Below are 12,970 nucleotides of genomic sequence, written 5' to 3' on the forward strand. Positions count from 1 at the left end.
CTGGTGAGGAGAAATGTTGCTGGGTGGTCCATACTTGAAATTCCACTGCCCTGGACTTAAGCCAATTGTTGGATTTAGGGAGGGTGGGGTCCTCTTCATGAATGCAGCTTCCTACCAGAAAGTACATTGAGTGACATCAACACCAGGATATCAGGGTCAACCAACCATGACTTCAGGTTTCTCAATATGTGTGTTCCTTAGGAATGATGTTAAAGATGCCATTTAGCACTCAATTTCCCTTCAGAACCTGTCCATGTCTCCTCCTGGTGCTTTGGTTTTAGCAAGCGAGAGAAGGTCAGAATTGAAAAAAGGCCTATGTAGGATCTAGGAGAGTGGCCTAGACTCCTTCCTCTTCCTCTCCTGCCCTTCCATTTGTAAGACCAATGTATATGTAGGTAGGGGGGAATTTCTTGGGGATGAAGACTGTGTTCTTCCTAATATTTGTAATGTGCCCACCAAACCATATCTTTAATTCTTTTCAGCTGGGTTATTATTTCCAGTATATGATAACAAGGTGCACTTTTAGCATTATAACCTCTATGTGTATTTTTTTGGCCCTCCTGTTCAATAAAGCTGGTGACTTGGCTGGAGTAATGGCTTCGTGGAAACCTTTGTAGATGTATGTTCCCAAAAAGTAGCCATTTTAGGTGGGGATAGGTTCCCTCATTCTTATAAATATACATATAATTTTTTTTGTTAACTATTTTCCAATTACATGTAAAAAAATTTTAATATTCCTTTTTAAAAATTTTGAGTGCCAAATTCTCTTATTCTTTGTCCCCTTAAAAAGGCAAGCAATATGAAATCAATTATGTGTGAAGTCATGCAAACCATATTTCCATATTAGCTGTGTTGCAAAAGCACACACACACAAAAGAAAAAGAAAGAAAGGTAAAAAAAAGTATATTTCAATCTCTACTCAGAGTTCATCAGTTCTCTCTCTCTGGAGGTGGATAGCATTAGCATTTTTCATCATCCCTTATTCATTCCTGTTCTTAAAGATGATGCTTCTGGAGACAGAGAGCAGCATATGTGTGCCATCATTGTGTAATGCAAAGAGGGCATTGGTCTTGGAGTCAGAAGTCATGATTTCATCTCTCAGCTCTGATAATTACCAGCCCTATGCATCATATCCCATCTATGCGACTGAATTTCCTCATCTGTAAATGACAGTCTGCTCAAGTATATTTTCTTCAATTTCTTTTTCTTTCTTTTTTCTCGGTGGGGAGGGGAGGAACATGGCTAATATGGAAATTTGCTTTGCATGACTATACATATAAGGAAAGGAATATTCAAGGAACTTTATTTCTGCCTTTAGGATCATAGGCTATTAGACTTTAGGTCATCTAGTTCACTTCCCTCCATTTGTAGATGAGCAAAATGAGCCTCAGAGAGGCAAAATAATTTGACCAAAGTTACAAAGCTTGTTATTGACAACTCTTTTTCTTGCCTTCTCAATGAGTAGAAAAGGGGGAGGAGAGAAGAGGGAGAGAATTTGAGTTGATAAAATAAAATAGAATAAAAAAATAATAGTTGGCATTATCTACCCCAGGGGTAAGGAACCTGTGGCCTTCGGGCCACATGTGGCCTTCTAGGTCCTTGCGTGTGGCCTTTTGACTGAGTCCAAGTTTTACAGAACAAATCCTTTTATTCAGGGGATCTGTTCTGTGAAGTTTGGATTCAGTCAAAGGGGTGGACTTGCGTATCTAGAGGGTCATATTTGACCTTGAGGACAAAGGTTCCCCACCCCTGATCAACCTTATAAATTTCTTCTGAGGACGAGTCTTTGTAAACCTTAAAGTTGTATTTGAAGGTGGTTTCTATAGGAAAGAGCACTAGGCTGGTATCAGGAGACTTCAGTTCATGACTCAATGTCATGTTAACATTTCATCATATAGAATCATAGATTTAGAGTAGGAAGGTGACCCTACAGGTCATCTGGTCCAGCCTTTTCATCTTAAGGATGAGGAAACCAAGATCTATTGTGGTGAAGGGATTTGCATAAGTCATGCTAGAGTCATATTCTGCTCTTGTCAGACCTCATCTGGAGTGTCTGGAGTTTGGAGGAGGGCAGCCTGGGTGGGGAAGGATCAGGTGCTCATGGCACACCAGGATTGGTGGAAGGAACCTGGTTTGGGGAAATCGGGGAAGTGTTTTTGAGTATTTAAGGGCTGTCACGTGGAAGAGAGATTAGATTTGCTCTGTTTGGCTCCAGAGGCAGAACTAGGAGCAGTGGGTGGAATTTGAAAACAAACTAACTTTGACTCCATATCAGGAAAACTTGGAAACAACTAGAGTTGTCCAAAAGTAAGACTCCTTGATTTTTTTTTTAAGGTTTTTGCAGAGAATGTATGCACTTTTTTTGGGGGTTGGGATGAGTGTGAAGACAATTGGGGTTAAGTCACTTGCCCAGGGTCACACTAGTCAGTGTCTGAGGTAGAATTTGAACTCAGGTCTTCCTGACTCAAAGTCCAATGCTCTACTCATCGTGCTACCCAGGCTAGCTGTTTACAGTCTCCTGTCTCTTCTATATGTATTATGTGTCTTAGGGAACATCACTGAGATGTGGTCTCTGGGTCGAGGAGCTTATTATCAAGTTGGGGAGCTGAGATATGTAAATGAAAAGAAAAATAAAACAATGAAACTGTCAAAATGCTACCTAAATGTGTCACTATGAGTGTGCAAAAAGCTCGTTAATGGAGGCCTCCCTGATTTATCACCTCACTCTGGTCACTCAAACTTAGTTATAGCCTAATTACTTTGTATTTGCTCATAAACAGCCTTGTTCTCTAGGTAGTAACTTCATGACATCATGTATCCACCCAACTTTACTGAAAGAACAGGAACAGAGCAGTGGATAGGCTATAAGACCTAGCTCAAATATCTCTTGTTTTTCAGTCCTTTTAGTGGTGTCTGACTCTTCATAGAGCCATTTGGGATTTTCTTGGCAGAGATCCTGGAGTGGTTTGCCATTTCCTTCTCCAGCTCATTTTACAGATAAGGAAATTGAGGCAAACAGGGTGAAGTGACTTGCACAGAGTATTACACAGCTACCAAGAATCAGAGGCTATACCCACTGTACCCACTACCCACTGTACTACTACCTAGCTGCCCAAATACTACCTTTCCATAAAACCTCCAAGATTAGTCCCATCCCACACATATGTATATGTGATTTCCTTTCATCTGATTCCTAGCAACCCCTACACCTTACACCCTGACTCCACCCCACTCCCAGCCTTGAACTCTGTCTCTAGAATCCCTGGTTTTGATGGGTGAGCCTTCCCCTTATCTTGCCTGGAACCTGAGAGCCACATATCCCGTCTTCACACCATGTATTTCCCCACCCCCACTTTCTGTGTTGCCTCCTGCTATTAGAATGTATGTACCTTTAGGGCAAGGATTTCTGGCTTGCACCTGTGTTCATAGTGCCTGGCACATGGAAAAGGCTTAATAACAACTCTTTCTATAGAGGATGTGCCAAGAAACTTCCTCTACCAATACAGATGTGCCTAGGTTCTTCAATTTATAGTCTTAGAGAGTTCCCGGGCCCATTAAGCAGTAAAGTAACTTGCCCACAGTCAGGCATAGTCAAACCCCATGATTCAAGACTCAAACCCCAGCCTTACTCACCCTGAGGACAGCCCTATCTATTGGGTCAGACTGCCTCTCCTCATAGGGGTAGTTCATACCAGTCTTCCAGTCTTTCTGACTGCATGGCTAGCCTTCTATCCAAACACCTTGCTCTCTCTCCTCCTGGACATATCTGGTAAGTAGGTAATAAATGTTTCATAAGTAAAAGAACCATTTCTTCTAAGAGGCAGCATGGGGTAGATAACTCTGAAGTGATTGTTTACAGCCCCGGGTTCTTGTCTTGGCTCAGGCAGTAACTGACTATATGAACTCAGTCATTTAGTCATAACGAACATTTATAAACTCCTGGGCATTTGGTTTCTCATCTGAAAAATATGGGAGTGGAGGTGGAGTAGATGACCTTAAACTCTCTACATGTTCTGTAGCTCTGCTTCCTTTAAAATCCCAAACCATCTAGTTGTGTTGTGTTTCGGTCAAGTGCTGAAAGACAGGATCAGTGGGACCGACCACACCCAGCTAGCAGCACCAGCTGCAGCATCTCAGAGGCGCAGCTGTTACTTCCTACCTGTGCTTAAAAAAAAAACCACACACACCCCCAAAAAGAAAAAAATGGTGTTCTTCTGGTCTGTGAAGGCTTCAGCAACACCTGAATGTAGAGGGAGGCTGTGCCGGCCACAGTGAGCATGTGTCCAATTCTGCACCTCTGAAAGTGATTATTTAGTCAGAAAAACTCCATTTCTGAAAGACTGGCTGCACAACAAGGCGATGAGGGTGAGAGCAAGGGGAGCTCCACTTCCCCCCACACACACACCCGCCGCCCCAGCTAAGGCAGGATTCCAGAAGATCGTGCCTAGAACCAACTTTAGAAACTAGGGAGTCTGCAAATCGTTTACATTCCAGAGGAAACGACACAGAAAGGGCAAGAGAATTGCCCAAGGCGGGTCGAGATGGAAACTCGGTTCGCTGCCTCCCAATCCAGGGCTCTTTGCCCTACGTCACACGGTCTCCCACACCAAGAAATAAAATTCGGGGTTCTCAGGAGCGGAAGAAAACTTTATGAATCAAACACTGCACGGACAGCGACTGGACGCAGACAGCGCACACAACAAAGCAGCAGCCCCACCGGGAGGGAGAGGGAAGGGTCAGGGAAGGGAGGAGAGCCGGGAGGAGACGGAGTCCGCCCTGGCGTCGGATGGACACCGTGCCCGCCAAGCAAAGAGGCGGCAGACCGGCCCGGCCGAAAGGTCCCGACGGAGGAGAAAGGACGGAAAGTAGGGGGAAGCCTCTGACTCCCGCGCTGGTCCTCTTGGATGACAGGCAGAACTTGCTGGCCAGCTTCAGCCAGATTGGCCGGTTGGGGCGCACGTGTAGCTGCCTATCCACACCCTGGAAAGAATTCAGGAGTCCGGGGACAGGCTGGAGCCTGCTGCTGGGCTCCTCTCCTCCCCTCTCCCCATCGCTGCAAGAACTCGGAAGAGCGTTTATTAAATTGTATTTTACAGGCGGAAAAAACTCGATCTCGCCCTCCCTCCCCTCCCTATCTCTCTCTCCCCTCTCTCTCCCTCTCCCTTTCTCTCTCTCCCCTCTCTCACTCCCTCTCCTCTCTTCCTCTGCTCTCCGTCTCCTCTCTCCTTTCTCTCTCTCTCTCCTTTCCTCTCCTCTCCTCTCTCTCTTTCCCTCTCCTCTCTCTCCTCCCTCCTCTCTTTCCCTCCCTCCCCTCTCTCTCCTTCCCTCTCCTCTCTCTTTCTCCCTCTCCTCTCTCCTCCCTCCCTTCTCTCTCCTTCCCTCCCCTCTCTCTCTTCCTCTCTCTCCCTCCCTCCCCTCTCTCTCTTCCCTCCCCCCCTCCATGTCTCTCTGATCACAGCGATAAAACCAAGTTTAGGATGCAGGTCCCCCCACTAAATCCAGTTCTCTCCACTAGCTCCATTGTTTGTACCTCTCAAAGGGAAACAGAAAAACCATGTACGCGCAACTGAGAAGAAAGCTGCCTTTTCTACTTTGACAGAATCAATACCCCGGAGCCTTTTCCGTCCATTTTCCCATCCCTTGTGTTTAGAAATTCCTAGATTGTTGCCGGCTGATCCTGTTTTCTATCTCCCCAGTCGTCCCAGTTCACCTGAGACTGATAGCAATTGGGTTGTTATGATCTTGAATTATTCACAATGCCATGGAGAAAGCTGTTCCCAGCCGCAGAGCTGTGCCTTCCCACGGACCCCAGCCTCTGAGAGCACCCTCTTGGGCACCTCTGCCAGCTTTCCAGGGCTTGGGGTCAGAAAGACATGTTCCAATCCAGCCTCAAGCACTACTTCCCAGCTGCCCCCAGAGTTGTTGTGAGGATAAAAAATATTTGTAAAGAAAGTGCAGTAAAAATGCTATCCTTATGGTGAGCATTCCATGCCCTCTGCATGTCCTCTTTAAGTCTTCTTCCAACCCAAGTCCCTTCCCCTCCTTTAGATGCTTGTTTCCCCTAAAACACTTCTCCTGGACTTTGAATCAAAGTGGGTACCCTGCCTTTGTTCCTCATACCCAGTTCTACCAGTTACAAACTGAGCCCATGAGAAAGTGAGACAGAGTACTCAAAAGCAGTCTTGGGGGAGGAGAGGAATTTATTGGCTCTTCCTCCATCCAACACACACACATCGTGTATCAGCTGTAAGCGGGCACAACCCCAGGCAGCCTCCCCCCAACGGCCCTGTAGCCCCATGCAATGCATGAGCAAAGCTCTCCTGGGTGGAGAGGAAGGGAAAGAATGAGCAGCAAGGAATGTTCCTCCCCCCGCCCCCACCCAGAGCCAGGAAGGAGAGGGACACTGGTCAAGGGGTATTCAGCAGATTTTTTTCTTGCCAACTGGTGCAAGGAGGTGGTGATGGAAGCTGGTCCAATGCCAGCCAGTATCTTGTGGCCCCAGTGTTCACCTGGGCCTAGACAGGTGTTCTAGACAGAACCCAGTTCTGAGCCAGGTGGTAGAGAGGGGATGGTGTCTGGGCTCAGAGCCCACTTTCTTGGCTGCCCCCATTGACACTGTGAGGACGGGTAGCTCTTTCCAGCCTACGACCAGACAGAAGGCGACGAAGGGATGAGCCAGAACTGAGGTCTCCACAACTTCGGAGGTGGAGGCTTTCACGTCCAGGCCGGCCCCAAGAGCTTCGTTGTACCTAAAAAGACACAAGGAGTTGGAGGGTGGAATCAGACTATAGCAGTAGTCCTGGACAGTGAAGTCAGCTCTGTGTTCTTTAAGAGGAGCAAGCTTCAGAAACAGCCTGAGAGCACACAGGTGGGCATGGCTCTGTCCCTGGTGTACTCAGAAGAAACAAGCTGTATCTTAGTGTCTCAGACAGCACTGTGAGATGAAGTGAGAATGGAGCAGAGGCACTTAACACAGTGCCAGGTACATAGTAAAGGCTTATTGATTGATTAGAAGGTCTAAGGCTTAGCTTGAGAGTTCCAGGATGCAAAGCCAGGAACAAGACAGATATAACATAGCCATGATCCTAGATTGTCAAGGAGTATGTAGGTAGGTGGACAGATCAGGGCCAGGTAGACAGAAGGTGATTTTTTGCTGGATGAACTCTCCTTGACTCCTACCTGCTTATGACTATGGACACCATGTCCATTGGACTCCTGTACCCTCCTGGACATCTGGAGGAAACGAGTTACTAAGCCACGGCCAGGCCAGCTGCCCTTTAAATCCCCCAAAGAGTGGGCAGGTGTGGGCCCAGAAGGCAGGGGCACCTTTCGCCAGGTGGGCACTGGATGCCGCTTCTCAGCTGAGCGAGCACGCAGCAACTTGGGGGAAGGGCAAGGGGCAAGGCGGAAGAGGCAGGCTTCAGAGCAGAGCCCTGCAAAGCAAGGAGGAGGATGAAGGATGGACAGTGGTCAACCTGTGAACAATGAGCACTCTCTCTATTGTGCCCACCCAGAGCCCAACTTGGGTCTTGACCTGTGTCTGCAGAGGAGAGAGAAGCAGCTTCCTCTTCAAGCACTTTGGTATAAAGGTCCCTGAAATCAGCTAGACAGAGGGAGAAGTAGAGAGTTTAAGTATTGGCAGGGACTTCTCCCTGTGACTGGCTACCAAAGCCATTCACTCAGGTTTCCTGATCTTGCTCATGTGGTATTCAGCCCCCACCAGTCACAGCATTGGTGCCTTCCCAAGGTCCCCTTCTGCCTCCCCCTCATCTGGAAAGGGCTCCCTCAACCAAACTTCCTGTATGTATTTACACAGACAGTATAACCTTGTCCTTACATGGAGAACCCTCCCCTGATGCCAATCTCACTTCCCTTATACATTCGCTCCCTCCTGTATTCCCTTGGATACCAAAACTAACCTCCTGACACTTTGGCCACAACCTTCCTCTGTCCCACTCAAGTCTGCCTCAATTCCCACCCACCAGGTGCCTCACCAGTCTCGCTGGAGGTGGTGATGCCCGGGTCACTATGGGATCGAAGCAGCAAGGCAGGAGCTGGCTGAGGAGGCTGGTGCCCAGGGGGGGTGAGAGAGCCTGAGCTGTCACTGAATCGGCGGGCAGGTGCCCGGGCTGGAGGCACCTCTCCTCGACCACCTCCCCGAGGTCCCCGCCGACGGATTTCTGGAAAGCAGGGCCCAGCCCAGGGCGGCCAGCCTTCTAACCGGTGGCAACTTCGGGCAGCAGTGGGGGCACCCAGTGTGGGTGGGGCTTCTGGGGCAGAGCAGGAGTAGGATCGGGCAGCTCGGGGTGGTCTTGGGGGTAGGGGACTATCCTCGAAGGGGCCCCGGAGCCCACAGTCCAGGCTGAGGCAGTAGCCGGCGCGGCTACGCTGGATGGATCGGAAGAGGACGTAGTCCACAGATCGCACAGAACCTTGCAGCTCCAGCAGGCACGAGTCCTCAGATGGGCTGGAGCCACCGGGAAGGTCTCCAATGGCCGACAGCACCAGGGACCCACTGTCCATGGACACTGTGGGTACCAGGCACCCTGGGGTGACACCAGGCACAGGAGCACCCAGTCCTAGTCCCAGCCTCGGGACTTCTCCGGCCTACCATAATCATTAGGATCAAAGTATGCCAGTCCTATCTCCCTATCCCATGGAACTCTGTTTTCACATACCTCACCCCATTCACCCTCCAGAACAGTGGTGCCAAACTCAAATAGAAATGGGGTGGGAGGGAGTCATTAAACCATATTTAAGGATTCCTATATGCGGCATGTTGATTTAATTTTTAAAATGTAGTATTATCTATATTTTACTGTATTTTTATTTGTTTTGTTAAATATCTCCCAATGACATTTTAATATGATTCAGCCATACTCTGTTGTGGGCCACATTTAGGCTGGGGTATTTGACATCAATCCCCAGGTATCTCTTTCCTCTGGTCCCATGACTCTGAGGGGAGGTTCCTTTTCCAGCCCTGACCTTACACCTAGCAGCTAAAATTCTGATTGTATGATTCTAACGTTTTGGACCCTAAACTTTGCCCTAACCTAAGCTCTAACGCTAAACTCAAGCTTTGCCCCCTAGTGTCCCACCCCTTAGGAGATATCCTCAAAACCACCAATCTGGGGAGATGCTGCCTCTTGGGGTACATCCCAAGCCCATCCTCTCACCATCCACAATGGAAGCCACTCGATCACAGATACAGGAACTATCATGAAGCTGGGGGTCAAATAGTGTAGCCTGTGGGGAGGTAGAGGGATCAGGGACTCGCTCCTCCTTTCATCCATCCACCAACTATTCATGGTGAAGTGGAAAGAGCTCTAGATTTGGAGGCAAAAGGTCAAAGTTCTAGGCCCAGCTTCTCCATTAACCAGATATGTAATTTTGGACAGGGACCTTCCTAAGCTTCTGAGCTTGGCTTAGAATGGGATGATAATAACACCCTGTGCTGTCTCCCGAGATTGTGGTGAGGTTGAAATGAAATAATGATGCGAGAGGGCTTGGTGAACTACAAAGCACTATGGTGAATTTATTGTTATTATTACCACTCTGGCCCCATGTCCCAGCCCTGCCCTGCCCTCCACCCTCAGCTCCATCCACACTTCATCCACAATTCACCTGGCTATCTCCTCGGAGTCCCATGACAGCTTCATAGGATGGGGGACAATCAGTGGGGTACAGGGGCACTGGGCTGTCCATGGATCCATTATAGGTGATGCTGAGAGAATGTGGCAGAATGTTAGCCTAGGAGCCCCCTCCCTCAAGTCCTTTCACAATTTTCTCCCTTTCCTCCCTCCCTCCCTTCCCCCTTGCAGATGATCCTTGCCCCTAGCCCCTACCCCACCTCTGGGCATCAGTTTCTGAACTGCAGGTATACTCTGGGGGATAATACGGAGGTGGGGGCACCGGGGGCACAAATTCTTCCAGGTCCAGCATGGTGTGGAGCAGAGGAGCTGGGGGAGACACACAGTCCAGGGGTCCCAGAGTACCTGAGGCTGAATGCTCAGGAGCCAGCTGGGAAGGGGAAAATAACATGGTCACACAGGGTCCCAATCCCTGCCTCCTCTTTCTTCTTTGGCCCCTTTCTCCTATCCACAGCACTCCAACCTCTCTCCTTTTGTTCCCACCCTCTAGGACCAACTTAGATCAAATAAAATAATGTGTGTAAAGCAATTTGCAAATGTTAAAGTACTTTATAAAATCTTATTTATTATTGCTACTGTTAGCTCCACACGCTAACTCCTTCCTTTTTGATCCCCCAACTCTCTAGAACATGCCTCCTTTTGGCAAACACCACCTCACACCCAAATTTCACTCTTCTTGGCCATGTCTTCTACACCCTCAGTCTACCTGTTCTTCCTGACCTTCTATGCCCTCCCTCACCACCAGCACCAAACACATCTTCCTGGCCTCTGATATCTCCCTCCTGGTCCTTGGTCCTGCCTCCCACAAAGAGCCCTCCCCCTCCACGATATTCCCTCTCTTCCTTGCTTGCTCCAGTCCCCATCGTCTCACCGTATGCACAAAGTCGAGAGAGAAGATCTGGATGCAGCATACGATGGCAGAGAGGGCACAGACGATGGCAGCGCAGACAGTGAGGCCACAGACGCTGAAGAGAAGGTTCTGAAAAAATGGAGGAGGAAAGGGGGGTGGGTGTACAGGAAGGGCAGGGTGGGCTTGTGGGGGCAGCACCTAGGCTCAGCTCCTACTTTCTACCCTGAGCATGGGAGTGGTGCACCTGAGGAGAGGGGGCAGCATCCCTGTATACGTGTATTGGAGAACAGAGAAGACAGGTGGGCACAGGGCCTGAGGGAATAGTACAGGGATGGGGCAGGGAGGCGTTCTCTCTTTGCAAGGGAAGCTTACCTTGAGAGCCCCTAGAGCATCAGCACAAGTTGTGCTAAGAGATATTTTCAGCTCCTGGCCGGAGTCCCTGCAGGGTCTAGGCAAGTGAAAAGAGGGGCAGCAGACACAGACCTTTCCTTCCTGGGTTGGGGGGCAAAATTGGAGAGGCCTGAGTTAGGGGCAAAACCAGCCCCCGGAACCTTCCTGGATTTTCCTTTTCCCCCTCATCTTACCATTGAGCACTCTTGGAAATCCCGTGCCAACTGAGCATTCTTACAGGAAAGGACAGAGCCAGCCAGGCTGAGCATGACACACAGTACGGACAGCAGGGAGAAGAAGGAGATCTAGGGGGTACGGAGGATGTTGGGCTGAGAGCAGGGGCTAGAACCACAGGTGTTCCCAGCAGTTTACCTCCCTGTGGGTACCCCTGATCTAGGTTATTCTCCACTCTTGATGGGTACCAGAAGGTACATCCTACCCATTAGGCATTATGGAGGTTATTTCCTCTCTTAGAGGACATAAGTGGGCAATCTCCCCCCAGTGGGTATCACAGTCCTGAGTATAAGTTGGTATGAGTGGGCACTGCACCCCTTGTACCTACCACCAGAGTGAATGGTCTCTTCCATGATACGATGCCAACTACCCCTGAGAATGCCAGCTGGAGACAGAGTGGGCACAGGCTCAGGCTCAACCTGGTATGAGGGGGACCTTTCCAACCCCCTCTCCCCACCTCCTCCTTCCTTTGGTGCTGACCCAGTCAGAGACAGAAACAGAAGGATCTTAGGCCTGGAGAGTTATAGGTCAATAGGGGTACCAGGGTGCCCCCTTCTCTAGTTATCAGGCAATGCCATGAAATGGGATAAAGTAGGCAGAGGGAAGAGGACATTAGGGATCTGGATTCTAGGCTGGGGGAGGGGAGGGTGGGGAAAAACAACAAAGGACCTTTCCTTCTCTTTCAGTACTCACCGAGAAGCCAGCCCATGATGGGTAGGACCTCTTTATGTTTTCAGTGGAGGTGACTGAAGAGGCCACCATGCTGAAGGTGACCACCAGGACACCCAGTATCACCTGGGCCAGCCCCAGGGTGAGCAGAGCTTGGAGCCAAGGCCGGTGGAGCCGGAGATGGGTGAGGCCTCTGGTACTCGGCCGGCTGGTCAGTGAATGGCTTGAATCACTGGGTGAGGGCATTGTGCCCACCCCTGTGGAGCCTGCCTCTGTTGCAGTCCCCCCCTGGCACCTGAGGGCATCTCAATTAAACCCAAGGGCCACTCCCTTCTTCTCTCCACTCGCCCCCCCTCCCCTTAGCCACAGAACCCACCCCCTGCCTGGGTCCCTGGGTGCATGGCCCAAATGTTCCAGCTGCGGGGATGTCAGAGGGCACTTGAAGAGATTGGGGTGGGGTAGGGGGAATCCGCCTGTCCCCCAGGGACGGAGGTCACGTGGGGGCAGCAGGAGGCTCTCTCCTCACAGCAGGCAGGGGATGGGCACAGTGCCCGGGGGCAGCGCGGAGGAGGGGGGGGCACCGGTTCATTTCATCGCCCTAGGGATGGGGGGCGGGGGAGGGGAGCAGGGAGCGGCCAGGTTCCCCCAAGGAGGATGGAGGGTAGGTTCTCGGAGGCCAGAGAAGTGTCAGTCGGGACCGCAAACAGAGCACGGAATGGGATGGGGAGGGTCGGGAGGGGGTCTGGGGTGACTGCAAGATGCCTGCGGGCGGGGCAGGGGTCTCGACGCCTCAGAGGTCCGGGGCTTCTGGCCGGCTCGGGCTCCGCTGCAGCGCCGTCTCCCCGCACGGGCGGCCGGCCCCGCTCGGCTCCCCGGGCTCCTGGCTGCAGCAGGTTCAAGACAGAGGAAATGGGGTGGGGGGATGGGGGACGGGGAGGAGGGCGGGGTGGAGAGGGCCGGCGCTGAGCAGGCTGGGAGCTGTAGTCGGGTCCTGGAGCCACTAAGGTGAGGAGGGGGGCGGGGCTGGCTCGGCGCGCTCCCTCCCCTCCCCTCTCCCCATCCTAGTCGGGTGGTGCCCACCCTGGTCCGCGCCGTTCGCGCTGGACCTCCCACTTATCATGCCATTTATCTCCGGAGCCCATCCTGCCCCACCCTAGTCCTGCCCTCCCCCCGGGGA

At 50.7% G+C, this 12,970-nt stretch overlaps 1 protein-coding gene across 2 annotated transcripts; it reads right to left on the minus strand.

Moving 5' to 3' along the window:
- Positions 1-6,180: 6,180 nt before the first annotated feature.
- Positions 6,181-12,892, minus strand: ENTREP3 (endosomal transmembrane epsin interactor 3). Of its 2 annotated transcripts, none has more exons than XM_072647221.1 (12): positions 11,818-12,892; positions 11,453-11,509; positions 11,085-11,195; positions 10,873-10,992; positions 10,522-10,629; positions 9,851-10,020; positions 9,625-9,724; positions 9,177-9,246; positions 7,995-8,528; positions 7,535-7,603; positions 7,180-7,433; positions 6,181-6,749 (listed from the first exon to the last, which is right to left on the minus strand). In XM_072647221.1, exons 1-12 carry the CDS (start codon positions 12,037-12,039, stop codon positions 6,582-6,584), a joined length of 1,983 nt encoding a protein of 660 aa, XP_072503322.1. In that variant the 5' UTR covers positions 12,040-12,892; the 3' UTR covers positions 6,181-6,581. The 2 variants fall into 2 exon arrangements, with proteins under 2 accessions (XP_072503322.1, XP_072503321.1); XM_072647220.1 differs by having other exon boundaries at positions 7,995-8,546.
- Positions 12,893-12,970: the final 78 nt, after the last annotated feature.

This window comes from Notamacropus eugenii, chromosome 2, assembly GCF_028372415.1.
Source record: "Notamacropus eugenii isolate mMacEug1 chromosome 2, mMacEug1.pri_v2, whole genome shotgun sequence".
Lineage (NCBI taxonomy): Eukaryota > Metazoa > Chordata > Mammalia > Diprotodontia > Macropodidae > Notamacropus > Notamacropus eugenii.